The 27,829-nt window shown below is 41.5% G+C and overlaps 1 protein-coding gene and 1 long non-coding RNA gene across 13 annotated transcripts in view; one reads left to right on the forward strand and one right to left on the reverse strand.

The window, feature by feature from the left end:
- The window catches only part of PRKAG2 (protein kinase AMP-activated non-catalytic subunit gamma 2), a 243,861-nt gene that overhangs the window by 36,943 nt on the left and 179,089 nt on the right, over positions 1 to 27,829 (reverse strand). For 8 of the 9 annotated variants that reach the window (XM_061474369.1, XM_061474363.1, XM_061474365.1 and 5 more), the window contains one exon: positions 13,893 to 13,974. In XM_061474369.1, coding sequence (XP_061330353.1) covers positions 13,893 to 13,974 — 82 coding nt within the window. Of the gene's footprint in view, positions 1 to 13,892; positions 13,975 to 14,212; positions 14,462 to 27,829 lie in introns of those variants that run through there. The other variant, XM_061474372.1, reaches the window with a different exon arrangement.
- The window catches only part of LOC133280048 (uncharacterized), a 48,351-nt gene continuing 35,371 nt past the window's right edge, over positions 14,850 to 27,829 (forward strand). For all 4 annotated transcript variants that reach the window (XR_009747053.1, XR_009747052.1, XR_009747051.1 and 1 more), the window contains exons 1-2: positions 14,850 to 14,983; positions 25,371 to 25,533. This is a non-coding gene — a long non-coding RNA (uncharacterized LOC133280048). The remainder of the gene's footprint in view (positions 14,984 to 25,370; positions 25,534 to 27,829) is intronic.

A 27,829-nucleotide genomic window follows, 5' to 3' on the forward strand; every position in this document is an offset into this window, starting at 1 on the left:
GATTTCTGTGTATTCAAGAGGAAACTTTTCTTAGAAAAAAAAATATAAAGAAGAATCACCCTACCAACATAACCAGCCATGTCATCAGTCACAGGATAAGTCTGGGTGGTAAAAAGACTGGAACAAGCAGAAAGAGATGGTTACACAGATGTGTACTCTAAGCGGCAGAACTGATGGCAACTAAGGCTAGCAAAGGACTACTTCCTATTCTAGGAGGGAAAAAACCCAAACAGGTTTAAAGTCTAATACATAGATAGTAATATGATGGCAGTGATAGGAATTGACCGACTATTTCATCACAAGCTGAAAGGATTTCAAATGCAAGGGACTGAAAATAGAGGATGTAGTGACAGAGACAAGATTTTTTTTTCTTTTTCCACTTTCTGAAAGCTGTGAAGAGCTTTAAAATATCCTGGCAGACCACACATTAAAGTTACGGAGTAGCATTACTCATGCAACCACAGGCTATGTGACATGGATGTTGCAGATTGAACATTTCCCACCCCAATCTAAAGGAATGCATGAGCTGGCAGCTAAAGAAAGATCACAGTAAGTTTACAGATGTTAGGATATTCTGATACAAAGAAGTGATAGGAAGTGTATCTAGAGATCAGTATCAGAAGCTTCTTCAGTGATCCAAGATTAATTTAATTATATATTACAGCATGAATACATAATATGACACAAAGAATAGAATTCTCTAAGGGAGCGCGAGCACACAGGGACAACATTAGAATAAGCAAGTTCTACCCTGCTAACTGTGTCTCATCCTACAAATAGGAATAGTGTCCAGAGGCACACAAAATGAGAGGAGAGGAAAAGGTACATTAACGGGCAAATAAAAATGAATAGAGAAGTAAGTCCACACCATCTTATCACTGGAGTCTTAAGAAAAATGTTAGTAATTTCTAACAACAGCAAAAAGCTAAAAAAAAGAACACCACAAGATGTCTTAAAACATTTCAGTTCAAGAATTATATTCTTAATTGCTTCAGACACTTTTGAACACAGTATTCAGGATTGCTTGCATCTACACCTTCTTTGCTGTGCATATTTTAGTACATCTTTTGAATTCTAGAGTTTGTGCAGCTGTTCAGTCACTTCAGATCATTAAGATGTTTTCTCCCATTGTCACAAGGGGTTCCTTGATGCAGAGACAGCACACTGGTACCTGTGTAAACAGGAGGCCCCCTAGTCAAAAACAACCACTCCTGAACTCTGCAAGCTCTTCAAGGAGAATATACAGTACCAGTCAAAAGGAGAGCCAAACAAATTCTAACCCCATCAGAATTCTTAGGTATGTAATGATGCAAGGTATTAAAACCAGTGTATTTGTAAGCACCTACAACAGAAGCAAAGAAAGCCAGCATGGTTGTGTCAAGAACACTTTAGTCTGATCAGTGTTTACTGATCAACTGGTTAAAAAAAATAATTTTAGAAGTCACTGTACACTTCAGACATCGATTTCAAAGTAAGTGTGGATACTACTGCATGTGGGAGACACAGCAGGCTCACCACAACATAGCTGCACAACAAGCAAGCCCAGCTGCAGCAAAACTAGCAAGATGCCTTTTTTCCCCAGTGAGTTTGCAAAAATAGATGACAACTGAGTGTTTTTAAGAAGATATGAACTCCAGTTCAAACTCCTGTTAAAGCTGAATGATTTACAAGGTCCATCTTATGCAAAAGAGATATTACAGAATCACATAAAAGTTCATGCTACATGCCTTCAGTTTTCTACAAATCACCCTGGAAGGGCTTTTACTAGCTTGGTATTTCACAGGGAAAACATGGCAAGAGAGTCTCAGAGGCTCAGGGCTTTGTTTTATTCAGCATTCTGCTTAATGATCTTCAAAAGAGGAATAGAACTTGCTTTAGAAAATTGTCAGTTTGAAAACTTAAAACTTGACAATATCTTGAAAATGAATTCACAAGTGGTTCGGAGTTAGTAAGATCTTTCAGAGAATACCAGAATCTGAAAAGAATTCAGATTGGATAACTGCAAATTACAGGAGTGACCAAGTATCACTACTACTGAGAAAGAATGGTCCCATTATTGATTTGATTTGCTGCAACAGAAGTAGTATAGAAAAGGCACAGTTTGTTTAAAGAAGATAACAAAAAAAAAAACACTCCAGCTGTTAGAGAGCTATTAACACATTCCAGAAGATGGTTAGACAGAACAAAGCAACCTGAGTACACTGTTGTCTTCTTCCTTAAAGGTCCTAAACACAGAATGAGACAAGCATCTCCAACTGCACAAACACATCCTGCTTTAGTGAAGAACAAAAAAGGTTTAGTTCCTGAGAATACTTCAAAAGACCCACTTCTGGTTTTCAGGCTTATAGATCTCCGCTTCTTCAAACCTCAGTTACCAATAAGCTGCCTGAAACAATGAAAGATTCAGACTGTATTTCAAGCTTTCTTGTATTCACAGCACACTTTAAAATCCCTCACTGACTTTTGTTTCTCATTTATGGAGTTAGTAAGCCCTAATAAATGGGCTGAGAAGTTCACACTTCTTTTTTTCTGCAGCCCTTCACTGCAGTGTGGAAAAGCAAACAATTGCATGGGATTTGAGGCAGACAAAAAAAAAAAAGTGATGAGCAGCTTAAGAAACTTCACATTCCACAGCCAATTATAGTAACTATGAAGCTTCTTGTCCAGGCAGGCAGGCAAATTTGTTTGTTTACAACCAAGAGTTGCCTTGCTTGGGGACTAACTGGTAAACAGTACTCAAATACAACTGCATTCTTCTGAAACAGCCTATTATCACATAAACTTTTGGTCAAAGATTTGTACTTTGAGGAAAGCTACATCACAGCGGTTCTGTGAATAAGGCAGTAACTACAGGCTGCAACCTAATAATGCTTCCAAGACATTCACCACAATAAAGAATAAGTTCACCTGAAGAATCTTCCTCAGAAGATTCATGTTCAAGATCTTGCCTTGACAACAAGCACTATGATTTTTTCCCTAAGAATCCCAAACGAAGATCTAATTTAAGATGTCGCCTGTCTGGAATGCAGACATGCTCTTCAAGACTGCAAGCGGCAGGCCACGAAACTGTCTCTACTGGAAGACTGTTAGGCAATTTGAACTTTTGCTGTTTCTTTAAAACAAGTGTAAGTCCCACCACATGCACAGTTTGCAGACATGTTAGAGAAGAGAAAAACTAATTCCTAAAAGACTTACATGGTTAAGATCAAACCTAAACAAGCAGCCTAACCAAAATATTATTCGCAAAACAAGCATTTTCAAAATGAGTATGTAACATCTTCATAACCCGCAGTCATAGAAGCATAGAATAGTTAGGGCTGGAAGGGATCTAAACATCATCTAGTTCCAACCCCCCCCAGCCATGGGCACGGACACTTCACACTAAACCATGTCATCCAAGGATATGTCCAACTTGGCCTTGAACACCACCAGGGAGGGAACATTCACAACCTCCCTGGGCAACCTATTCCAGTGCCTCACCGCCCTTACAATAAAGAACTTCCTCCTTACATCCAATCTAAACTTCCCCTGTTTAAGTTTTAACCCGTTACCCCTTGTCCTATCACTACAGTCCCTAATGAAGAGTCCCTCTCCAGCATCCCTGTAGGCCCCCTTCAGATACTGGAAGGCTGCTATGAGGTCTCCACGCAGCCTTCTCTTCTCCAGGCTGAACAGCCCCAACTTTCTCAGCCTATCTTCATACAGGAGGTGCTCCAGTCCCCTGATCATCCTCGTGGCCCTTCTCTGGACTTGTTCCAACACTTCCATGTCCTTTTTATGTTGAGGACACCAGAACTGCACACAATACTCCAGGTGAGGTCTCACGAGAGCAGAGTAGAGGGGCAGGATCACCTCCTTTGACCTTCTGGTCACGCTCCTTTTGATGCAGCCCTGGATACAGTTGGCTTTCTGGGCTGTGAGCGCACACTGAAGCCGGCTCATGTTCATTTTCTCATCGACCAACACCCCCAAGTCCTTCTCCGCAGGGCTGCTCTGAATCTCTTCTTTGCCCAACCTGTAGCTGTGCCTGGGATTGCTCCAACCCAGGAGCAATATAACACTGAGAGTCTAAATGGAGGTTCTCTCTAGTATGACACTGGATATCATATGGATAGCTTTGCACACTTTTCCAAGAATGTGGTAGCTAACAATGGCTGACTTTCTTCTTACCTACATTTTTGAGTAGATGCCTGGGATTGCCCCGACCCAGGTGTAGGACCTTGCACTTGGCACGGTTAAACTTCATCAGCCCACCTCACAAGTGTGTCAAGGTCCCTCTGGATGGCATTCCTTCCCTCCAGCGTATCAACCAAACCACACAGCTTGGTGTCATCGGCAAACTTGCTGAGGGCACACTCAATCCCACTGTCCATGTCAGTGATGAAGATGTTGAACAAGACCGGTCCCAACACCGATCCCTGAGGGACACCACTCGTTACTGGTCTCCAGCCGGACATTGAGCCATTGACCACAACTCTTTGTGTGTGGCCATCCAGCCAGTTCTTTATCCACCGAGTGGTCCACCCATCAAATTGATGTCTCTCCAATTTAGAGACAAGGATGTCGTGTGGGACAGTGTCGAACGCTTTGCACAAGTCCAGGTAGATGACATCAACTGCTCTACCCCTGTCCATCAGTTCTGTAGCCCCATCACAGAAGGCCACCAAATTGGTCAGGCAGAATTTCCCCTTAGTGAAGCCATGCTGGCTGTCACCAAGCACCTTGTTGATTTTCATGTGCCTTAGCATGCCTTCCAGGAGAATCTGCTCCAAGATTTTGCCAGGCACAGAGGTGAGACTGACTGGTCTGTAATTCCCTGGGTCATCCATTTTCTCCTTCTTGAAAATGGGGGCTATATTTCCCTTTTTCCAGTTGTCAGGAACTTCACCTGACTGCCACGATTTCTCAAATATGATGGCCAGCGGCTTAGCAACTTCATTCGTCAGCTCCTTCGGGACCTGCGAATGGATTTCATCAGGATCTATGGACTTGTGCACGTTCAGATACTTAAGATGGTCTCGAACCAATTCCTCTCCTATAGTGGGCCCAAGGCCTTCATTCTCACAGTCCCTGTGTCTGCCTTCTAAGACTTGGGTGGTGCAGTCAGAGCCTTTGCCAGTGACGACCGAGGCAAAGAAGTCATTCAGAACCTCAGCCTTCTCCAAATCCCGTGTAGCCAGCTCTCCTGAGAGCTTCCTGAGGGGGCCTACGTTCTCCCTTGTCTGTTTTTTATTTGCTAGGTATCTGTAGAATCCCTTCCTGTTATCCTTAATATCCCTAGCCAAGTTTAATTCTAACTGGGCCTTGGCTTTCTTAAGCTGGTCCCTAGCTTCCCAGACAACATCCCTGTACTCTTCCCATGCCGCCTGTCCTTGCTTCCACTTTTTACAAGCCTCTTTTTTCATTTGAAAAAAAAGTAAGTGAGATCCAACACACATCCATGACAGTGTATTAGATACAGTTTCCTGGAACCCAGTTTAGAAATTCTACTGATTCTTTCTCTGTACCACAGATAAACGGCAGCTTTACACAAAGCTCATCTTCCTCTGAACTCCTATGATGCCCATAGAGAGCACTGTCTGGGGTTTTTGTTTGGTTTGAGGCTTTGCTCTTTTGAAGGTTTTTGTACGTTTTGTTTGTGTTTGGTGGTTGGGTTTTGAGGTTTTTGTCCTGTTTGTTTTTAAAGAACTGATTAAAAAATACTAGGGAGTTCAAGCAAGACTAGAGCAGAAAAGATACATGCAATTGCTTGCCTAGAGCAAAGCATTCATCTGCTATATTGCGGCATTCAGAGTCTTCTATTAAAGGCAATCACGCAATCCCTTTCACTGAGTGATCCTGCTTCATCCTGAAGTGATTCAAAGCATTAGAAGTCTATCCTACCAACTCACTCCTATAGTAACTACACTGGAAGTTAGAATATTTTTCAGAGCTTATACAGGAAGAGATTATAACCATTTGTTCTTGTGCCAATGTCTTCAGTTAATTTTCTTCCTTAGTGTTTACCATCTTCCCACCTTTTACAGGATGTTTTCATACCCAGTGTTATCACATCCCTTCCTTCTCAGCTTTCCTAAGCTAAATGAGAAGTCTTTTAGTTTCCTCCTTTAATGCAAGTTCTATATTCCTGGTCTCACGAATGGCCCTTTTCTATGCCCACCCTAATTTGCTCCTTTCTTCAGCACCTCAGTTATCTCCTTCCTCCGTGTCTTTGCATCAGCAGAAGTTCAAACCAAGCAGCAGAAAATACCACAGTGTAAAGAAATGGTAGAAAAACAAAGAGTTTGTTTCTTAAAATGCCCAGTGTCACAACTAACACTTGGTCACAGTACAGAGAAAAGCAAAATAATATTGTCAAAAAAACATACCCCTCAAAAAAAATACCCTAAAAAAGGAGGGAGATGGGAGAAGTCACATCACAAATAAAACCACTGGTGTATAGCATATGAAAACTGCTTTTAGACAACGTAGGAGTGCTATTTAACTTTTGCCACAGTCAAAACTGGCAAATTCACCAAACTGGTTCACATAAATCAGCAAAATCCATATAAAATAAAGCAGAAGAGACAAGAATCCAAAACCAAGTTATATTTCCTCAAATAGTATTTGAAAATTACCTTGAAGATACCCACATCACATTCAAATAGATGTGGTTTACTCTTAGAAGGATAGAGTTATATAAGCTTTCCAAAGCTCCATCTAGATGCCAAACTGGACACCTAAAAGTCAAATTCAACTTTGTTTTCACCCAGTCATGCTTGTATTGGTACTAAACTGTTTTCACCATATATTAATCCTAGCCACTGGTACAACTCTTCCACAGAAGGATTTGCCCCCGATCTCCCAAATTCAACCTTTGGCAGTCTTCTCTACTCATAGAGGAGTAAAAGGCCACCACAACACGCATCCAAACAGTCTCAATATGGGGAGGTACATTTGTTTCAAGATGCAAGAACTGTTACGAAAAACAGTACCAACAACCCCTGTACCTATAGTTGGAAATGCTACATTCCTCAAGGTGTTTTGGACTTACCTACTTCCCCCAATCACATGCAGTGCTATACACTTGTAAGTTCTAGAAGTCAAGACATTCAAATCAATAAAAGTAACTGCACACAGCTTAAGTGCTGCCCAAAGAGCAAGCTCCTAATAAAAAGCAGTGCTGATGTCACCTGACTTAAAGAAAGGCTCCACAAAGCTCAAGATCATCCACCCTCAAGTTATCAAAAACCAGCACACATTACAAAAAGTCCTATCTTAAAGGGGAGTCACATCTGTTGTAGATGATTAGTAAGCAGAAACATTTCTTATGATTGTTTAGCAACAGCTACATTGAGCCAATTTATGCAAATACCCCGTTATCATTCTCGTCACATTGGCATTACTTCAGTTTAAACCAAGTCGCCTTCATTCAGTAGTCAGTCATGCCCCAAGGCACTAAGTTTTCCAAGAACACTGATGGTGGCAGCTAAATATAACAGTTGAGATTAGCATACTACCAAGACAATAATAGTCTTATCTATACCGTCACACCTGCATACACAGGGCATTGGAGAGGTCTGTCAGAACACGGCAGACCACCATCCCGGCAGTTTCTTGAGGAAAGGCCTCAACTGTCACCTTGCCTAATCCTGGTAATGCTCAGCAAAGCAGTCACAGGCAAATAACAGCATCTTGTAGTCATATATAAGGCCATGCAGATATTGTCACGTCTTCCATGTCAACGTTACTCAAGCACACGATGCTGCTAACTCAGTACCTCTAAATCAGGGAGTTCTTGGGACACTTGGAAGTTGAGATTATGTTTCCAAAGCCTCTGATATTGTATTAAGCAGCTGTTTACCAACTGTGACAGCACACTATCAAACCAGCTTCTGGATCAAGGAAGTTCTGCAGTAAAGTTATTTACAAAGTTCACCCTCATCTTACGCAAATGAAAGTGACAGCACTAGCAAGAGTGGCTGTAAATGCTACTGTGAAACAGTAGCTCACAGTGGCCACTAGATACTAACATATATACATACACCTGAAACAATAATGTCTTTCAAGTGCAGGAGAATACCAGGTTGTCTTAATATTCCCCAGAGATAGCTGCCGGCCAATAACAGCTTTCACGTGGAAGATAATATCTGCAAATCACGCAGGTGCAACACTACCTGGACACAATCAACCCCAACACTTCCTGTAAAGCTGTTCTCAGCTACATGCAGCTTTGCCAAAGCAATTACACAGACTCACTGCCATGGTAAACATTCTTCCAGGTTTTTTTCTAGGCAGTCTGAGCAAGAACAATTTCACTGCCTCCAAGTACAAGTTAGGGATAATAGGGATTTTGACTGCATTAAGGTTTTATCGAAGCTTTTCCATTAAGAAGCTCCTGTGTGCCCCAAGACCCAAAGCAGAGAGTTTCAGAGCACACTCTGTGTTACACAGTCATACCTTCTGCTGTACTAAGGCACAGCTTCCCAGATTGGTAAGGCTTAAGAAGTTTTGCTTCCCAAGGAGGTCTGCAAGTTTTAGCTGCAATCAACTGGTTATTTCCTAGTCAAGACAGAGTAGGGCACTCCTCAGTGTAAGAATAAATACCGTGTTAAGAATAAGAGAGTCACGTATGTAGGAGAAGCAAAAGAGTTAGGACTGCTTGGAGCTAGTGAGCACTGGGCTGACAAGAACAACCATGTGCAACACACTAAGTAGAGACGTGCATGTGGATCGCAGGAACAGTCTTCATCTAAGACAACAAAACTCCCATTGGCTGTTTTGTACTCCTCATTTAAAGTTTTATACTTTCAGTTACCTATCATTTCATACATAATTTTCATCTTTCAACTTTGAAGATGGATATTTCCAGGAGAGGGAAAAACAAATTAAATCTATGATGTTACTATATAGCAAACTGGCAGACAAATGACATGTGGCTGCCTAGGACAGTGGAGCACTTTGTCATAATTTCTTGCATGATCTAATAAAGCTGAACATTTGAATACTCCAGATATGTTGCTCTTTAACAACCCTGGAAAGTACATCACAGGAAAGTCCATTGCCCTGTTGATATTCTTTGTTGTAAAATGACAGAAAAATATAAGCTGAGTAACTTCAGTGGAAGTTACTATGGACGCAGTGGTCCATAGTTTCAGATGCAAGAGTTCAGAGTTACTTCAGTTCACACAGCCAGAATAAAAAGCACCAAGAATCAGATTTTCTTATAATCTGCTACTGTGCCTCTCATATTACACCACAAAATAACTCTAAAGCGGGAAGAAAAAAATAACTGCAAGCTCTAAGACCACATGAAGTCTGTTAATACCAATTATCTCCATCTAATTTCTCACTATGTCCATTTAGGATTCTCATCTGCTGTGGAAAAGTTCATGTAAAACACCCCCTATCACTACGGCAATGTGCCGAGATACCTCAAAGCACATACTGTGGGCAAGATGCTGTTTCTGTGCTCCAGAAAGCATCAGCTTTAAGAATCACATAATGAGTGTTCATTAGAAATTAAACACATTTGCAAAAGAATGCCCTAACTTCACTATCTCCTACCCTGAGCACCTAATCCTTCAGCCTTAAGAATTGAACAAAATCTAGTATGCGCACTAACATGCATTTTATTACAAACTATTTTTTGCCTCACAGCGGCATTTGTTTTCATACACTGATGCAGATATACAGCTGACAGCAAGAGGTTGGCAGACAGGAAGAGCCATATAAGAAACTACATCTAATACAAAACAATAGGAAAATCTACATAGCAAGGAAGGAATGACCCCAGACACAACAATTAGTTAATAGGAGACGCAATTACTGGTAAAAGTCTATTTCAGGAGACACCCAGAAACAAGCAGCAACAGAAGAGATGGATGATACAGGAAGAATGAGATGAAGTCCCGAGCATTAGTAGGAGAAATTCCAATGTAATGCAAACTGTTTATCAAATGACTGTCTAAATGCTGCTTTCTGCAGCAATCCAGAGAAGTAGAGCATCGAAGAGCAAGTGCATCAGTCCCATGACGCTGATGCTACAATCACTGCAGGCACTTCACAGAATTCTTTTTTCTGATTACAAATTGAGAGCAGATCCAGGAGAACCCCGCAATTAACTTAACTCTGTCTGCAGAGAATACCTCAGAAAGCCTCCCTGAGTTAGCAGATGCTACAGAAAAGTAGTTAATTCTGCTTTTTAGTAGCTACTACTTTATTACCCAAGATGAGCAAATGGAAGAGATTAACATGGATGAGAGCCAACACTGCAACAAAACTAGTTTCCAAAATGACATGCTAAAACTATACCAATTAAATCAAAACAATTGACAGGCATGTGTTTGCTACTCATTTGCTACAGTAATCCAGTTTCTCCTCTCACAGCACAGGTAGCCACTGGAAGATAACAATTTCTGGAATTCCAGCTTAACAAAGTTAATAGGTGTAAATTGTTAACTAAAGCCCTTTTTCATATCTTCAAAATAATCTCTCCTTGCTGTTCTCCAAGCTCATAGTATCCTCCATAAAATAAAACTCAAGACTACTCTTGACACTGTTCAGAAGAAAAAGCAACCTTACTATAGAAACTTGACTTCACAAACATTGGAGCTGAACAAGCAAACCCACAATATGCATGAGAACACTGGGGTTTGATCATTTATATACATTTATGAGAGGTCTATCAGCACCAAACTATTTCAGGCTACAGTGAGAAACTCCACACCCACCAACAGGTAGCTTCAATGCTTTTTGGGGAGACACAGGTAGTTAGTTCCCATCCAAGGAATACTAAGTAGGATGAGTATTTAACAAGTTTTCTGTTTACTTTTAAACACAGCATCCTTCAGTTAAAAAGAGGTCCTGGACCTCTTATGCTAGAGTTTTTACTTTCCTGCTCTGAGTGCTGTTGGGAAAAAGGTCCTCTAGGGAGTCCTAATAAAATAAATATCCACTGGCCTATCCAGTCTATCCTGTCCCGTTTCAGTTGTAGCGCAGTTCATGCTGTTTAACATCATGTCATTAACAGTTGCTAGTACACACCACAAGAGCAGTATTATTATTAAGCCACTAGACAGAACTAGTGATCCACCAATAAAAAGTTACACTAATCCTAGAGAATCCAGCCAGTAAAGATGTTTTAAACCAGAAAAAAATGACCAATGCTTCCTTCTGAGACAATAATATCACATCTAATACTGTCCATCTAGTTGTGTACAGAAGTTGGCATCTTTCTTTGCATATAACGAAGAAAACTGCCCTTCAGTTGATAATACCATTTTACTAAAATCACATCATCAGGCTAGACTCTGCGTATTTCATTACAGTACTACTTAGACTATAAATCCTTCTAGTACCATTTCTTTTCAATTTGACCCTCTTAATTAGAATCCAAATTAAATGAATGCCCTCTCTTCTTTCAATTTCTCATTTGTGTAACTGTTGAGAGTGACAAACAAAAATCCATCTTAGAATACTGGATGGCATTCCATGCACACAGCCTCATTTTTTAGCCCTTTTATTAAGCTTTTCTGTTTCAAGCATAATTTGATACACATGACAGTTAGCAACTGTTGATGGATACAGGAACTGGAAAGCTAGCAAGAGGAAGCTTTCAGAAGTAAAGGCAGTCAGGAAAGCAGCTTCAAAACAAGTTTCAAGTTTCTCATTTAGCTAACAATTTTAGGTACCAGCAGAGAGACTTAAGTTTGACAAAAGATCATCAATTATAGTGTGGCTACAACCACTTCATTAAATCTTACCAGGTTGCAAAGAAGTTTCTCAACTTCTGAGCACTTGCTACTTGCTGTCCAACATTAGAAGTTAATACTGTCAGATGTCATTTTACTCCCCCACCCCAATATTACCACAAATACAACTACAGCAACTGGTGTAAAAATTTAGGTCGTAAAACATGCACTGCAACTAAGCTGCCGCATTTTCACCTGCATCTCAAATTTCTTTGATTCTCCTACAGGCCTCCTCATATAGAAGCATTCTGGACAGTAAGTTTTGGTCTGACATTCACACTCTTAATCTTACTTGCATCCTACTTTCTCAGTACAGCACCCTATATCCTTTTCAGCTTTAAAATGAAGCTTTCATTAAGTCTCAAAGGCTATTAAGGCAACCGCTTCCTTTCAAAATTCACATAATACTTCAAACCGGTCACAGCTTTGCTATTATCTCTTGACAGATCCCTGAACTGCTCTCACCCACCCAGCTTGAGTATTCACAGACAAAGCCTTAGTTTTAAATCTAAATGAGCTGAGACAAAGCGAAACAGAAGGCTGAAAACAGCGGGGAACAAATGTAAAAGCCTACTAACATTTTTGAAGAACTCCCATTATCTTATTGCAGTGCTTTAGAAGACACATACAGATATTCAGTGCGATCAAGTGTCTCCAAATAGTAGTGTTACACTGTTAAAACTGCAAAGGTGTTTCAAAATTAACTCTCTCCTAGTTGGGGTTTTATTTGTTTGCTTTAACCTATACACCATTTTAAGATACCTAAATTTATAAAGATGCTTAAAATACCTTTTAAAATGGCTTAACTCCTAGTGATTCAGCAGGTTTTAGGATCTCCTACCAAGCAGGAACAAGCTTTATGTTAAAAAAAAAAAATAAAATAAAATAAAATAAAACACAAAACCGTAAGTCAGTAACTTTCCAACTCTTCATAAGCCTGTACGTGGGAAAAACCCTACAAGTTAGCAACAAATCCCTTGCACCAAGCATTCATACTTAATCATGCTCAAGCTTCACAAAGGCACAAGTATTTCATTGCAATTCAAACTCTGTCTGGACGCCTAAAGAAAAAAACATACGGAATCCAGTTGTTAAGAGCCTCCTTTGCTCACACAAAGCTTAAAATAAGAGGCGTTACTTTTTCAGACCAGTCCCACAAATGCAGGCAGCACACTAGTAACCAAGAAGCTGGCTTATTAGCATACCAGTTTAGCTATTTCTTTTCACAGAATGACTCAGCCTACTATTTTCAAAGTTTTCCTTAAATATTTGTCCCACATTTTACAAATAGCTGTTACCAACTACAGAAAAAAACAACATATCCCAAGAAGCCTTTGCCATTTTACAATACCGAGCACAGAGATTAGCTATACATCCACATTTGCATCCACTAATCCAATCCCTCCTGAAAATGAATGCTCGACATATCCCATATGGATCTTTCAGAGGTAATCTCGAGAAAAACATCCATGCTTCTCCACAGCACAGTTTCGTGTTCACATGAGAAAAACTTGCCAGGAGTTTCCCTGTCAATAACAGCATACTCCGTTAAAGCTGCAGCTCTTTATAGGGCAGCCAAGAGCAACGTAAGAAAGCAGCCACATAAGGAAAATTTAGTTTACAGCTGTCCGCTTTAAACAGATGTATGCATATCCGTAAGGAGTAGAAGCTTGAGTTGAAAAAGCTTTCCATCACCGCTCGCACCTCGCTCTCAAAGTCTATATTTGGTATCGCAGACGTATTCGAGGAGAATGAGTATTTTACAGGGAGGCGGAGGAAGAGGGTATGACATGAAGGTTGCCTTCCCCTCAGTCTTCACTAGAACCGTAAATGAAAAGCACGCCCCGCCGAAGCGGCCGCGGAGGCGCAGACATGTGCTGCCCTCGGCTCCGATGGGGAGGACGAACGCGGCTGCAGCCACAGCCCGGCTGCACCCACTGGGACAAAAGCACCGCAGAGGGATCGCGCCGGGGTGGAAGGGGGAGGCTGGCGACCCGCCCTCCAAGGACACGGCCAGCGCAGCCGGCGGCACAGCGGCCGGCCCGGGCATGGCGCGCCCCGGGGCTGGCTCCCAGCCGGGGATACCCCGCTCCCTTCCCGCTGCCCACGCCCCGCTGGGAGTGGGTGTGCTCCTGGGCCCCCCCTTTATCTAATTTTTACCTTCATCTTCGAGCTCTAGTTTCTCCAGCATCCCTTCGGAGGCGGCCGGGAGCTGAGACGGAGCCGGAGCCGCTGCCGCCGCCTGCGGGAGGGAAGAGAGGAGAAGGAGATGAGCATCCAGGCACGGACTCACCGGCCCCGCGGCAGCATCGGAGCAGCCCGGCGCGGCGGAGGGGAGTGGCAGCGCTGAGGGGGCGGCTGGCGCTGCTCCCGCCGAGCGCTGAGAGCAGGGAAGGCGAGACAGCGCTGGGGCCGGGTGGCAGCTACCCCTCGGCCTCCCACACGCGCGGCTGGGTGCGCGCTGCCTCTTACACACGCACCGCACACACTGAGGGGGGAGGACCCAAGACTCACCCTTCCTCCCCCCGCCGCGGCGGCGGCGGCTGCGCCTAGCCCATTAACCCTGCGGCCCCCGGGCGCGCCGCTGCCGTGCCTCCCGGAGGCACCGCCTCCCCCCAGCACGGAGAGAGCGGCAGTTGGCGGCCGGCGGGGGGACGGGGAGGCCGGGTGCCTTTTCGCTGGACAGCGCTTCCCGCCACACCTCGCCACCGCCTCTTCCCCGCCTCCCCCCCCCGCCTCTCCCCCCTCCGGTGAAGGGATTGGTACATTCCCTTTTGCTGCAGTCAAGCCCGTTGGTCAGCAGCGGGAGGGGAGGGTAACTACCATTTCAGCGCAAAAAAGTGAGGGAGAGGTTTACTGCCCCAAGCGCTCTGCCAAACCAACCGCCTTTTGCAGCCGTCTCTACAGTCTCGACTGTTCGCCTGGCTCCTTTGGACTAGAGCGCTGCAAGAGGAGGCGGAGGAGAGGAAAGCCCTCCCCTCCCCCCGCAAGGCGGGGTTGGTATAGTCCAGCGCGTTCACCTGCAAGGCAACGGCGGGGAAGCCGACAGTTCCACTGCCCTCGGGGGGGGGGGGGGGGGAGGAAGGCAGGCTGTGGTGATGAGGGGCTTCCCCCGTGTGCGAGAGGGAACTCCCGCACGGGGCCGAGCCGCCATGGCCGGGTACCCGCTCTGGGAACAGACGCGCTCGTTTCCATTTAAAACGTACGAGAAGTTACAATTCAAGATTAGCCCGAATGTCGGCGTCTTCCGTGTAAGTCCCGCGCCTCTACCAAAGCCGGTAGCTAGCCTCGGAGCAGTCCCCTCAGGAAGAGGAGGAGGAGGAGGGAGGGAGGCGGCCCTGCGGCTCCTCATTACAAGTTTTAGCTCGGCCACAAGTTAGGGGAGCTTGACTTTGGGTTAGTGAAATTCTAGTTTACATTATGCAGTGGATCAGACTAGATGATCCTTCTTTAAAAATCATTCTTGAAGAAACAAAAACCCCCAAATTGACAGCCCCACCATTGCTGTCACTACAGACAAGTATCTCAGAGCTGTTCTCGACAGCCCAAACCACTTGCTGTTACTGGTGTCTGAAGGATGGAGCTTACACCATAAGAGGTTCTGCTTACCAGGAATGCGTCTTGTTGCACCCAGCTTTACAAGTCTGCATCTGAGCTTGTACACCAGGCTACAGAAGAATCAGTGGAAATAGGGAAATACTTGAAATAGGTTCATAATTTAGATTTACTTAGACAGCTAGCTATAGCTAGTCTTCCTTAACTATGATGAATAGGTCCCCACCGACTATTTAGGAAGCCCAGCAGTACCAGTTCAGACATGGATGCTGTAGAGGTGGGTAAACAGATTATTTCTTTGGTAATGGCACAGATCATGTGGGCGGACACCCATGCATGGTGCTCCAAAAGAGTCATGGGCACCGTTAGAGAACATTTAAAATCTACTGTTGCCTAAGGAGAGGCTCAAGCTTCAAAAGCTCAGCAAGTCTTTCAAGAGAGGATGGTAGAATGGATCTACGGTAGCACAGCAATGTGCATATAACATAGGAAAGCATGAAAGGTAATTTAAAGCTGTGATGGGAGGAGAACCACAAATCGTGGGAAAACAGAAAGCTGTCTGTAATTTCTGAAGTCCAGAGAAGTTTCAAACAAGGAAGCTAACTACTGGTGACAGCTTCTTTTTCCCAAACTGACTCTCTATATGGACACTGATAATGATAGATGAGGACATTAACAATATCCAGTTCTTTGCTGTAACTATCCTTTGAAACAAAAATAAATCCTAAACTATTTAATTCCTGGTTGTATTTTTAAAAGAATTCTGAGATTTCAATAAATAGTCTTATATCAGTCAGAGAAGATAGCAAAGCAGTTTAGATTAATTTATAGTATTTTCAGCCTGTTAATTAAAATGCTTTGGAAGGTTTTAATTATCTCTGGCAGCTATCTTTAAAAGCTCTAAATAATTTATCTTCCTTATCATGTACCTTAATATTGATAAGAGTTTTCAACCTCTTTTGCTAACTAAGAGAAGATGATAACATATCTGATTGGAATAGCTGTCATGTTTCTGTTGTTTGGTTTGTTTGTTTGTTTTTAAAAAAAACACAACAAAAAACCCAAACAAGTATTTACTCCCCATAATTATCTAGTAAGCACCAGCCATGAGGAAATAGAACTCCAAGGTTGGTTGTAGCTGGAAGTGACACTGAGTCTTTAAAGCTGCACATTGCATTTCACTTGCCACAAAAACAGGTATGTTTGTGAGAAGTCAGTTACACCTGTTCCATGTAACAGGCTACACTGTGCTGTGAACCTCAGAGCTTACTGCAGGATCAGGGTTTTACAGTGGCAGAATCTACATCCAAATCAAGAGTACTATGAGAAACTCAAGATAATACAAAGGCAGTAATTTAATAAGTAACAGAGATTTGTAATGGTAACATTATATCTGTTGTCACATCTACACTGCTCCCAAAACCCCCAAAGGAAATAGAAAACTAAAGGCTGAAACTCCATCCTTCAGTCTGCCTGCAGTCTTAGGGTTTGTCTAAACCAATTCTGGACAAGCTGCAGATCATGGCATTCATTTTGCTCCTTGCTTTGCAGTCTAGCTCCTTTTGGCATGTGTGCAACACTGAGTAAGAACAGGAAACTGATGCAGCTGAAAACCAAAGGGACTGAAAGATTGGTTTTTGTCCAGATCAGTTCCTGATCCAACTCACTGTGTGGTTGCAGCAGTTAGCCCAGGCACAAGGAGTGCTAAAGGCAGGAGTGACGGTGGGAGCACACCTGGAAACAACCCACTCTTAAATCAGCTTAAATCAGTGGTGAAAATACTATCTTGTTCTTTGTTAACTACTACTGCATTAGACAAATTAGCAGGTATTTTTACAAGTCTTAAGTATCACCTCTCTCTACAGACTCTGCCAGTCTACAGAAAAGATTACTGGTTAAAGATAGGAAAAAGATCTGTCTTTCAAAGGACGTATAATTCTCACTAAAATGATATTATTTAGTGTAACATTTAAATACCTGTTCATTGTGACTGTTCATTCTACTGCCACAGGAGTTTTTAAGTAACTATAACCTAGTTAGATTGTGGTTTAAAAGTTTGCTACCAGAGTGTGTCAGGTAACCCATTTCAACTGTTTGAGATACCCAATGGGATAAGAGAGTATATACTTCATGTACTAAATATTGCTAAGCAAAATAGATTTTATATCTAGAAGTTCAAAAGAGAAATATATTCAAAACCAAACCTGCCTGAATACATTTCTTCTTTGTCAGGGTTCAATTTGGTTTTTACAGGGGCATTATTTATGCCAAAACCCATGGACCTATGACATAACGCTAACACAGAATCTTAATACAGCACTGCCAGCACTGTAGAGGCAAAGTAAAACAAGTCATGGTTGATACAACAGCAAAAGTCATAAAAAGATGGATATAAGCAAAAGAGATTTTAGGACTTCTGGGAAGGCTAGAATGCAGATTTTAATAGGTAACTCCTTACTTTGTGTCTACCTGTTTTCTGTAGCTTTTTAGGGTAAAGGGAGTGACTCGTGCTCTGTGGCAGTAGAGTCAGTCCTGTAAATTCTATATGCACTTATAATGAGTATGTTAAAACCTATCTGATAATCTAGGAGTCCTTTTAGTCCTATGTCCTACTGAAGGAATCCCATTATTTTCATCAGAAGATGCTAAGTATTTCAATTGTAGAGACAGTTCAGGGATATGAACATTAATTAGCAGCAGCAGATTATTTTTGATGTAATTTCCTGCCATCTTGTCTCCCTGGATTAGCAGGAATGCATCCATTGGGATGGGTATCTATCCATGGCAGTCATCAGACCAGCTATACCAAAACACTTTGAATGGCACCTACTGTGTAGTTTTTCATATGAAACAGGTTACCCTAGGCTGCTGCTTCTGCAACCAGTGAAGAAACAAACACTTCTAGGGCATCATTCCTTTGGCCTGTTTCAGACAACTACTTAGGATAAAATGATTTAGGGGTCACAAAGATGCTCCAAGGGCTGGAGCACCTCACGTGTGGAGACAGGCTGAGAGAGCTGGGCTTCTTCAGCCTGGAGAAGACAACACTCTGGGGAGACCTTAGAGCAGCTTCCACTGCCTAGAGGGGGTACAAGAAATCTTGAGAGGGACTTTTTACAAAGGCATGTAGTGACAGGACAAGGGGGAATGGCTTTAAGATGAAAGAGGGTAGATTTAGGTGAGAGATTAGAAAAAAATTCTTCACATTCTTCACTATGAGGGTAATGAGGCACTGGAACAGGTTGTCCAGAGAAGCTGTGGCTGCCCCATCCCTGGAAGTGCTCAAGTCCAGGTTGCATGGGGCTTTGAGCAACCTGATCTAGTGGAAGGTATCCCTGCCTATGGCAGGGGGATTGGAACTAGATGATGTTTAAGCTCCCTTCCAACCCAAACCATTCTGTGATTCTATGATTTGCAGTCACTGTACTGATTAGATCTCTGGTCAGGTTCATTCTGCCTAGTATATTATCTATAAGGGAAGAAGGGGAGGGAGACAAGAAACTATAAACTGTAAAGTGTAACTTTTATTCCAAGATGGATAAGAGAACAAATATACCCATTTTAAGTAGTTATGGGAAAGAAAGATCATCAGAAACAGCCAAGGTGTATAAACAATGCCAAGACAGCTTCAGTCACTGTAGTAACTGGCTTCTGGTAAGCAGAGGCAACAGGAGTTAACATGACTTCTGACACTATTTTGCATGACACTCACGCAAGCAAGCCAGACAGTCCTGATGAAATGACTGCTAAAGGTTACAGCAATATTCACAAGGAAGGTAGTAAGATTTCTGTGTTGACCTGGAAGGGTTGAAGACAGGGTTCCAGAGAGGTCTGTGTTCTATCTAATATCACTCAGTGACTCACTGATGACTTGATGAAGAAATAAGATCATATTTTCAAATGACTCCATGGTAAGAGATGCTGCTCTTTTAGGGATAGCCTTAGAACTTAAAATAATCTTGGGAATTGCCACAGTGCTTTGAAAAATAGGATGCGCTTTGATATGGGTAAGTAGAGCATGCTACAAAATAATCAAATGCAAACATAAAATGGGAAAGGATTGGCTTGCAGCAGTGATGCAAGGAAAAGACCTGAGAATGAAAAAACATGTCAGACAACAATGTCAGATTCTTGGGAGGAAAAAAGTCACACTATCTACAAATGTGTTATAGGTAAGACACAGAGAATCTGTTCTACACATTCCCTGGCTAGATGCCAGTTTATGGGGATACTGCATTCAGTTTTGGGTATTGAACTCGAGAATTAGCCAAGGAAGTCCAAGAAAAAGCAACAACAATGATTTAGGAGCTCAGAAAACATGACCTGTAAAGGAGGACTTGAAAAGCTCCCAGTTTCTTAGTCTAAGGAAAAAGAATAAAACTGAAGGAAAATGTAATAGCAATCTTCAAACATAGACTCATAGATTCATAGAATAGTTGGGTTGGAAGGGACCTTCAAAGCTCGTGTCGTCCAGCCACGTGCAATGAGCAGGGACATCTTCAACTAGATGAGGTTGCCCAGAACCACACCCAGCCTGGCCTTGAATGTCTCCAGGGATGGGGCATCCACCACCTCTATGGGCAACCTGTGCCAGTTAGCACCCTCATTATAAAGAGTTTTTACCTCACATCCAGCCTGAATCACTCCTCTTTTAGTTTAAAGCCGTCACTCCTCATCCTATTACAACAGACCCTGCTAAAAGGGACCTGGTGAATGCTTCTAAGCAGGAACCTACGGGGCAGCTTTTACTCGCTCACCAACTCTCCTTTGTCCCCTCTCCAATGCAGCTGACTTCAAAGTGGGTCTGGAAGCCCAGCAGCAATACTGCACTTGGTACATTCAGTGCTTCATAAGGTGCACAACCTCCTCTTCCCCCATGAGTGGATGGACAAGACCCTCGGGGCACATCTCTTGAGCCATCTGCTGAAATTCTTACCCAGGTCTGGCAAAGATGCCTGAAAAGCAGCATTAAGGTCTTCAAGCCCATCTCAGCAGCCTGAGTGTGTTTTTGCAAGAAGGAAAGTGATAAAGTATCTTCTGGGTCCACTGGTTATGGGATAAGAAATTATCTACTTAGCCTTTAGCAAGGAAGTCTTAGGTTGGACTTTGGGAGAACTTTCTGAACAAAACAATAGTGAAGCACCAGTAAACCTTGCAGAAAAAGACTGTAAAATCTGTCACTGGAGGGTTTTAGCAACAGGTTAAAAAAACATTTGTTGGTAATCCCTTACAGATAGTTGATTGTGCTGTGGGATAAAAGGAAATTTTCTTGTCCTTACAGACTTATTTTCTTTTGTTTCCATTTTTGTCCAATCTTTAGAAAAATGTATTTATTCTTAGTATGATCATTCAATGAGAAGTCTTTTATGTATTTTTTGTACAAAAGCCCGTTTACTACCAATGTAATAGAAATGTCAGTTTGCTTTGCCCCCTTTTCACACAAGTAGCTTTAATTCTAAATTAGGAAAACTCTAAAGCAAACATTTTTTGAATAATAATAAAGATTACATAATAGTCTTTGATGGTTGGGTAGGAATAGAAAGAGCAATCTATAAAAAGAAATGCTGCTGCAAATCATAACTCTGTGTGGAACACACTTATTCAAGCATTGCAACAAAACCGTCACCTGTGCTTTATTTAGAAACAGGCATTTCCAAGTGAATTCAAGGCTGCGTTTGTCAAACCTCTTCCTGACTTTTCTGCTCCTCCTTTCATTCTGATCAATGAAGGCTTAATACTGATGTGCTGGGGGTGCCACCTCCTAGCTCCTGTTCTGCAGTAAAACCCAATGCCCTTCCAAATACTTCAGCAGAAAAAAAAGCTACTTACCTTATAAAAACTAATGGATTGAAGAGCAACAGGAAGGAATTCCCATCTAAATGCAAATCAAGGCAAACCCATTTTGAATGCAAAAGTAAACTAGAAATGGTAATTTTCCCACCATTTGCTAGTGCTCCTTCCTACAATTACAGTTCTCTGCAACTCAGTAGTTAACAGCTCTTCTCCTGATGAGCTGTCAATGAACAACTTAGATTTTTTCCAAGTGTATGTCATAGATATGCTTATTCTGTTGCAATCTGTTTGTGCAGAATTAATTTTAAACACTTACTGCTTAGTTTTGGTTTAATTTAGTCTGGTTCATGAAGTGAAAAAGCTGGAAATTATCAGGAATAAAAGGTTTCATGTGCTGGTTAAACTGAAAATTAAACACCTACTTGTTTTCTGCTAGAGTGTGATAACTGATATCAGTCCACTGAGAACATTAGAATCCATGAGGCTGAGATAAGATCCTATCTTGGATCCTTTCTGCTTTTAAGAATGCTAACTGCATGGTGCAAAGGCTGGCTGTAGTGGGGCATCTGTGAGCCCATCAGGTGGTGACAGACCATGGGCAGTCCCAGTGAAGAGCTCTGGGCCTGGTTCTGATATAAAGTCCTTCTTACCTTGAAAAACTCATAATGAACACAGCACCTATGCAGGAATTGTAGTTGCTAAGAATTTATTCTAAGAAACCTCTGTTCCAGCACCAACCAAACTAGTGAAGAAGGGGATGCCTCATACAAAACACTGGATTCTAATTTTTCTTCCTGTACTGGAAGGAATGCAATAAAATTTGCTCATCTTAAAAGGCCTTTGAAATACTAAATGCTATAATCATGTCAGTGTGTAGCATATATAAAGGAAGGTAGTGACAAGTCAGAGATTACAATTCGTTTAGAACACAGTAATCAAATCCAGTAATAAACGCTGGCATTGTCAATGTATGCTGTACTGGCGTCATGTGTTTTCCACTGGATCCTTACTGGAGTCACTTGGTGCTCTGTCCCTAGTCTGCAAGGCTGAAATTAGAGACACAACTATGTAGTGACAGGACAAGGGGGAATGGTTTTAAACTGAAAGGGGTAGATTTAGATTAGATATTAAGAAGAAATTCCTTACTGTGAGGGTGGTGAGGCCCTGGCACAGGTTTTCCAGAGAAGCTGTGGCTGTCCCATACCTGGCAGTGTTCAAGGGCAGGTTGGACGGGGCTTGGAGCAACCTGATCTAGTGGAAGGTGTCCCTACCCATGGCAGGGGGGTTGGAATGATTTTCAAGGTCCCTTCCAACTCTAACCATTCTATGATTCTGTGAACTATCCTGCAACAGCTAGGAAGCGATGGAGCAAGTTTATATATTCCGTGTGAATTTCTAGGACTGTACAGTGAGGCTGATAATGGCTCTAACAATTTTGTTTTAAAACAGCTCAGATAGAGTTTGCCTTTTGGTAAGAACTGTGCATTTAAAGCATTTTTTTTCTTCATCCCAGTATAATCAGAATATGACTCGCCCAGGGGTCCTAATCAGGAGTCTTTCAACATGGAATATAGAACAACTACATATTGCTTTTATATTTTATAACTAGGAACTAGCCTTCCACTGCTGGTATCCTCCCTGCATGATAAACATAACATATTATATTAATTATATTAACATATTATACTAATTTATATTATAAAAATACATTATAAAGCCCATATTATATTAATTACTTTACAGAGTTAATTATTAGTGATGAGCAGTCGCAGTTGGGGATCTTTAGTAGATTAAATGGATAACATAAATGGAGCAACAATCAAATTTAGCCAAATCCTTTTTGAAAAAAAAAAAAAAGAGAGAGAGGAATATAGGAGCGCATTCAGCACTAGGAAAGATAATGTAACTGCTACATCTTCATTGCAGTTAGAGTACTGAGTGTTGAAATCTGTTTACCCTGAAGATGCGTGAACTGAATGTGTAGAGTGATTTCACATTTTTAGTGGAGAGCCCTTCAGAAATATTTTTGTATGGAAATGAATTTGCAATTTAATCCCAGTTAATCCCAATTAACTGATTTATTGAGAAACAGGATAGAGTTACAGATCTTCCTTTGATCTAACACCAGGATCAGAGAACCTGCCTTACACAGCGTCCTGTAGCACTTCCCTTTGGGAAAATAAAAAAATAGAATTGTGACAGAAGAGTCAAGCATTTCTAAAAAATAAACTTCAAAGGAATTAAAATACCAAGGAATTAAAATATCCCCAGCTAAATTCTTACAGAGAAGTCAAGACAGAAGTGGAGAAGAGGCAGGATTTGCTTACATAACCTGTAATCTCTAGCTGTGTGTCTGATCCCATATCACTCTGCAACTCAGATAAGGCAGAGTTTTGAGTCATGGATATCGAAGACATTCCCTACATAAATCTTTGTGGCCAATAATAATTCCTCAGATTACTTGTGTAGAATATAGGTGGAGTCCAAATCATCCATTATCAGTGTGACATGCTATTAATCAAACAGTCCAACATTTAAATTCTGTCCTTTTGAACACAAAGTTCAAAAAAGTTAAGTACTTGTGAGGAACTAACCTGGGTTTGTTAAGAATACTGATGTTACAAGCGTGTTACCTGATTCTGCAAATACAGGGATGCCACTTATTTTTTATCTTTTTCCAGTTTTAAAGTGTTCTTGTCTTAACTGTTTGTTATTGTATATACTTGAAAAGATACACTTTAGCTGTTCTCACACATATGCTTGAGTCTCTTTGAAATAGGACCTACCTCTTACCACACTGAGGGGCACAGTTATGGGCAAGGGGAAATTATTGCTGGAGAGAGCTGTAGTAATCAGGTAATAAGCATGGTTACAGTAGATATTCTGTTGTGACAATTGTACATTAAAAAAAAACCCCGAAGAACAGATCAAGATAATACAAATGGTAAAACCAGGTAAACATCCACTAATTTAATGGAAAAGAAGAGAAAGTGTGAGCCCCACATTTACTGGGGTCTTGATTCACTACCATTGGCTATGGATTATTTGTGTTAAAGTTATGCACTTACTTACTTCAGCTGGATTGAGGCCAGAGTACTGATGAGTAATCTGCAGAACAGAGGCCACTGAGAACAATACATTTTTAAAAATACTCAGAGCCAAATCTGATTTAAATAAACACATTTACTATACACCATTTCCCTTTCTTCATCTTAGTGTTATATTTCAAAGCCTCAGTCATGGGTAGTAACTTCACTGTGCAAACTTAATTACACCAGCTTTCGATGTCGATACTTTTTGAACTTAAAATGAAACACCTTTTCCCTAACAAAGCCTGAAGTTAATTGATACTGCACTTCAGGCTTGAGTAAGCTTTGTGAAATTCTAGTAACCTATTAGTAGCTACCGTTGAAATGTACTTCTCATGATCATCAGCAGTTTTTAAAGGGTGGAAGCAGATCTGTTGAGCCCAGACATTAGCAGGATGATGCAGGTCAAAGTTACAGGGGTGGTTTACTGAAAAATAGAGACAACCTTCAGCTCAGAGCTGAATCACCCATAATCTCAACAAAACTTCTTAAAGAACTTTGCATAGACCTAGACTGAACAAATAACTCACATCGTGGCACAAGCTGCACTAAGAATTGGGTAACTGAAGAATAAACATGGAGCAAATGATCTGTGTTATAGGTGATCATTTTCTGCAGAGCTTATCATGACTAAGGTTCTCAATACTCAATAGGACTCCAGAAGGAGAATTAGAAGGCTATCTCAAAGAGGCAGGCAAAGATGATGAAGTATTTTTCAGAGCAGTTCTTGGAGGACTTTAAACACCAAAGAAGCACTTCCTCATAGCACTTGGGGCTTGTGTGTTTGCACTAGGTTTCATACCCACCCCACAGCTGAAATGCCATCAGTGGCCCCACTAAAGCTTGTGAATTCTGTTATCTCAGAGTAGCTGCTATTACTATATAGACAAACCAATATGTTAATAAACTTCCCTCAACACAGAGCCTACAACTGACCTGTAATCTCCAATAAATTGATTTTTGACAAAAAGCTGGTTTTGAGATGGCACTGAATTTGCACAGCTTGAGGAACATAACCCTCTTCCAGAATTACTTCCAGATTTACTCCTGATCACTTCAGACCTAATTTTTGTGTACTGCTTCTTTTTTACTGTTATACACAAAAATCTGCAGTGAGAGCAACATTCAATGGATATCTTCCTTCTGGCATGCATGTTTTCACTTCTGACAGCCTCCTAACTATATCCCTCCATCATTTCAGGTACACTACAGGTGAAACCAGATAGTCCACTCTACTGGTTCTGTGGTTTGACACTGTCTGGAATGACTGAAGCAAGGACTGTGCTAAGCAAGAAGCATATCAGGTGTCTGAGCTAAATGTTTTATGGATACAAACAATATCATAAAAGGACATGGAAATACTGGTAAGGCTTTTCCCTGTATTCCAGGAACTAGAACTGAACAAAATTTAGATTAGTTCCATGCTAAGGGCCAGGGATACACCTCCAGCAAGCCTGCTACCATTCTGAATTTACTGCAGAGGTTGTGGAGATGGATGTATAAAAGTGTATTCATGGACAGTGGATGCTTATAGCGTGGATATGGCAAACACTGGGTTTATAAGTGGGTAAACTTGGAGATTGTAGTTAAATGTCTGCCAAAAGCTGAAATTATTTCTTGACATGCTTCTCTAGGGCTCAGAAGAGCAGCCTACTTTACAGTGATCTTCTGTGTAAATCTTGATGTTGTCTGAAAATGTCATAGCTCCCTACACACAATTACATTCTGCAGTGTAAAAGCCTGTTGCTACAAACTTTAAACACAACACATGCTGTCTATGCTTAACTCATCTTAAGCCACTTGCAGCTGCTGTTCAAAAACTACCTGGGTTATGTAGAACTTTTTAATGTATCTATCATCAGAACATCTCTTTGACCTAGAGTAGTTTAACCCTATTTTTTCATAAACAGCAAACCAAGGCACTGGGAGACCAAGTGATTTAGAGTTGCACAAGTGATCTCTGGTAGGGCAGATGGTTGCAGCCAGCTTTCCCTGATCTCCAAAGCTACTCGCACTATATTTTTCTCCTTTTTAAACTTTTTTTCTCCTTAATGATTCTGCAGCTGAAACACTCTGAATTCCAAGATTTCTTCTCTAAAACAGCAGCAGCCAAATGCTAGAGGGCATGAGAAAAAGAAAGAAGGTTGAGGAGAGCATCTTTTTCTTCAAAATGTAACCTTTGTACATGTAAAATCTTGGATGATGGAAGAAACTACTTGGTGACCAGTTTGCATTATGTCCTTTGGTACGATAGCCATGCTTGATGGCATCTTGCTGTCTTTTTCAGGAAGACATATTCCAGGAAAGAAAGTTGTGCACTTTTTGTGGAAACTATTCCTTACAGTACTCCCTAAGAAATCAGCTTTGGCAGCCTCCTGTCCCTGTGTGCAACAGGTCTGTTGGGATGCAATCTTGTGCGGCCATTACAAGCATACTTAAGGAAAAGGGGTAGGAGAGGAATCTGTGGTCTTCTTTCATAAGCCATGTCTTCATAAATAGCTGTTTCCAAACCACTAATGTTTCCAAGTAAATACAATCCCAACACCCAAAGCTTGAAAGGCCAAACACACAACAGCAGGCAGATAGCAATCTTGCAGCTGCTGCTCTCCCTGCCACTTGGTGATTATCAATTTTCCATTGTTGCCTGGAGCTCTCTTCTTTTCTGATTCCCAAACTCTTTCCCTCACTTTCTTTTCTGAACCTTTATTGTTTTCCCCAACTCTTTTTTCCACCCTCTGTCTGTTCATCTTTCTTCCTCATCTTCAGTACTTGAGCTAGTAATTTGTGTTTTAAAAGAAGACCCATACTCAGCAAAGTGTCTTGGCATGCACATAGCTTTAAGTGCTCTAGTACTGTTGACTCCAACAGGACTACCAATATACTTAAAATTAACCACACATTTAAGTGCTTTCTTGGATCAAGGCCATCATCACAATGACATTAACCAAAACAAAACGGGACTTGAGATTCAGCAACATAAATACATAGCAATGTCAACTAAACTCAGTGCTGTAACCTTCAGGTTACCTTCCTTCAATGCCTTCTGTCATTGCTAGCTATGTTATGGCTACACTTAAAATCTATTCTGCAAGCATAGACTGGAAATGGTGCTTAGGAACAATCCTGTTTAAGCCAATACATTCTTACAGTTTCAGAATTTGCCTAGCCTGTTTTGCTAGATCAGGCTCTTGGACAATAAGGTCCTCAGGGCAAGAATCATGTTTATTTTTCTGCTTGAATCATGTGTGCTCATATACCACAAAATAGCAATTAGTTCCTTTTTGTTCTGAGGTACAAGGAAGTAACACAAATAATAACACAAATGCCCTGGCTTGTGCTGTTGTAAGTGAGAAAGTTTGACAGAGAAATATTTCAGAAGTCTAAGCTTTTAACCTTATCACTGGCAATTTACTGTACCCTAAACTTGAAAAAAGACTAAATTAAAAACATCCCCTCTTGAATTCTGCCCCCTCCCCTTTTGCTGACCTGCCTCTGTTACCTTTTCTCTTTTATTCTTCGTTGATTACTTCGCGGGTTTACACTTCAGCTTGTAAGCCCCATATAGTAGGAGCCTTGCCCTTTGTTAATCATGAAATAAGATTATGCGTACCTTGGGCACTGCACAAATCATTATTGTCTTCCTACAGATGTCTTCCACAT

Source organism: Pezoporus flaviventris, unplaced genomic scaffold (assembly GCF_033815535.1).
Source record: "Pezoporus flaviventris isolate CSIRO_AGI_PZ_B2104156 unplaced genomic scaffold, CSIRO_AGI_Pfla_v1 ptg000079l, whole genome shotgun sequence".
Lineage (NCBI taxonomy): Eukaryota > Metazoa > Chordata > Aves > Psittaciformes > Psittacidae > Pezoporus > Pezoporus flaviventris.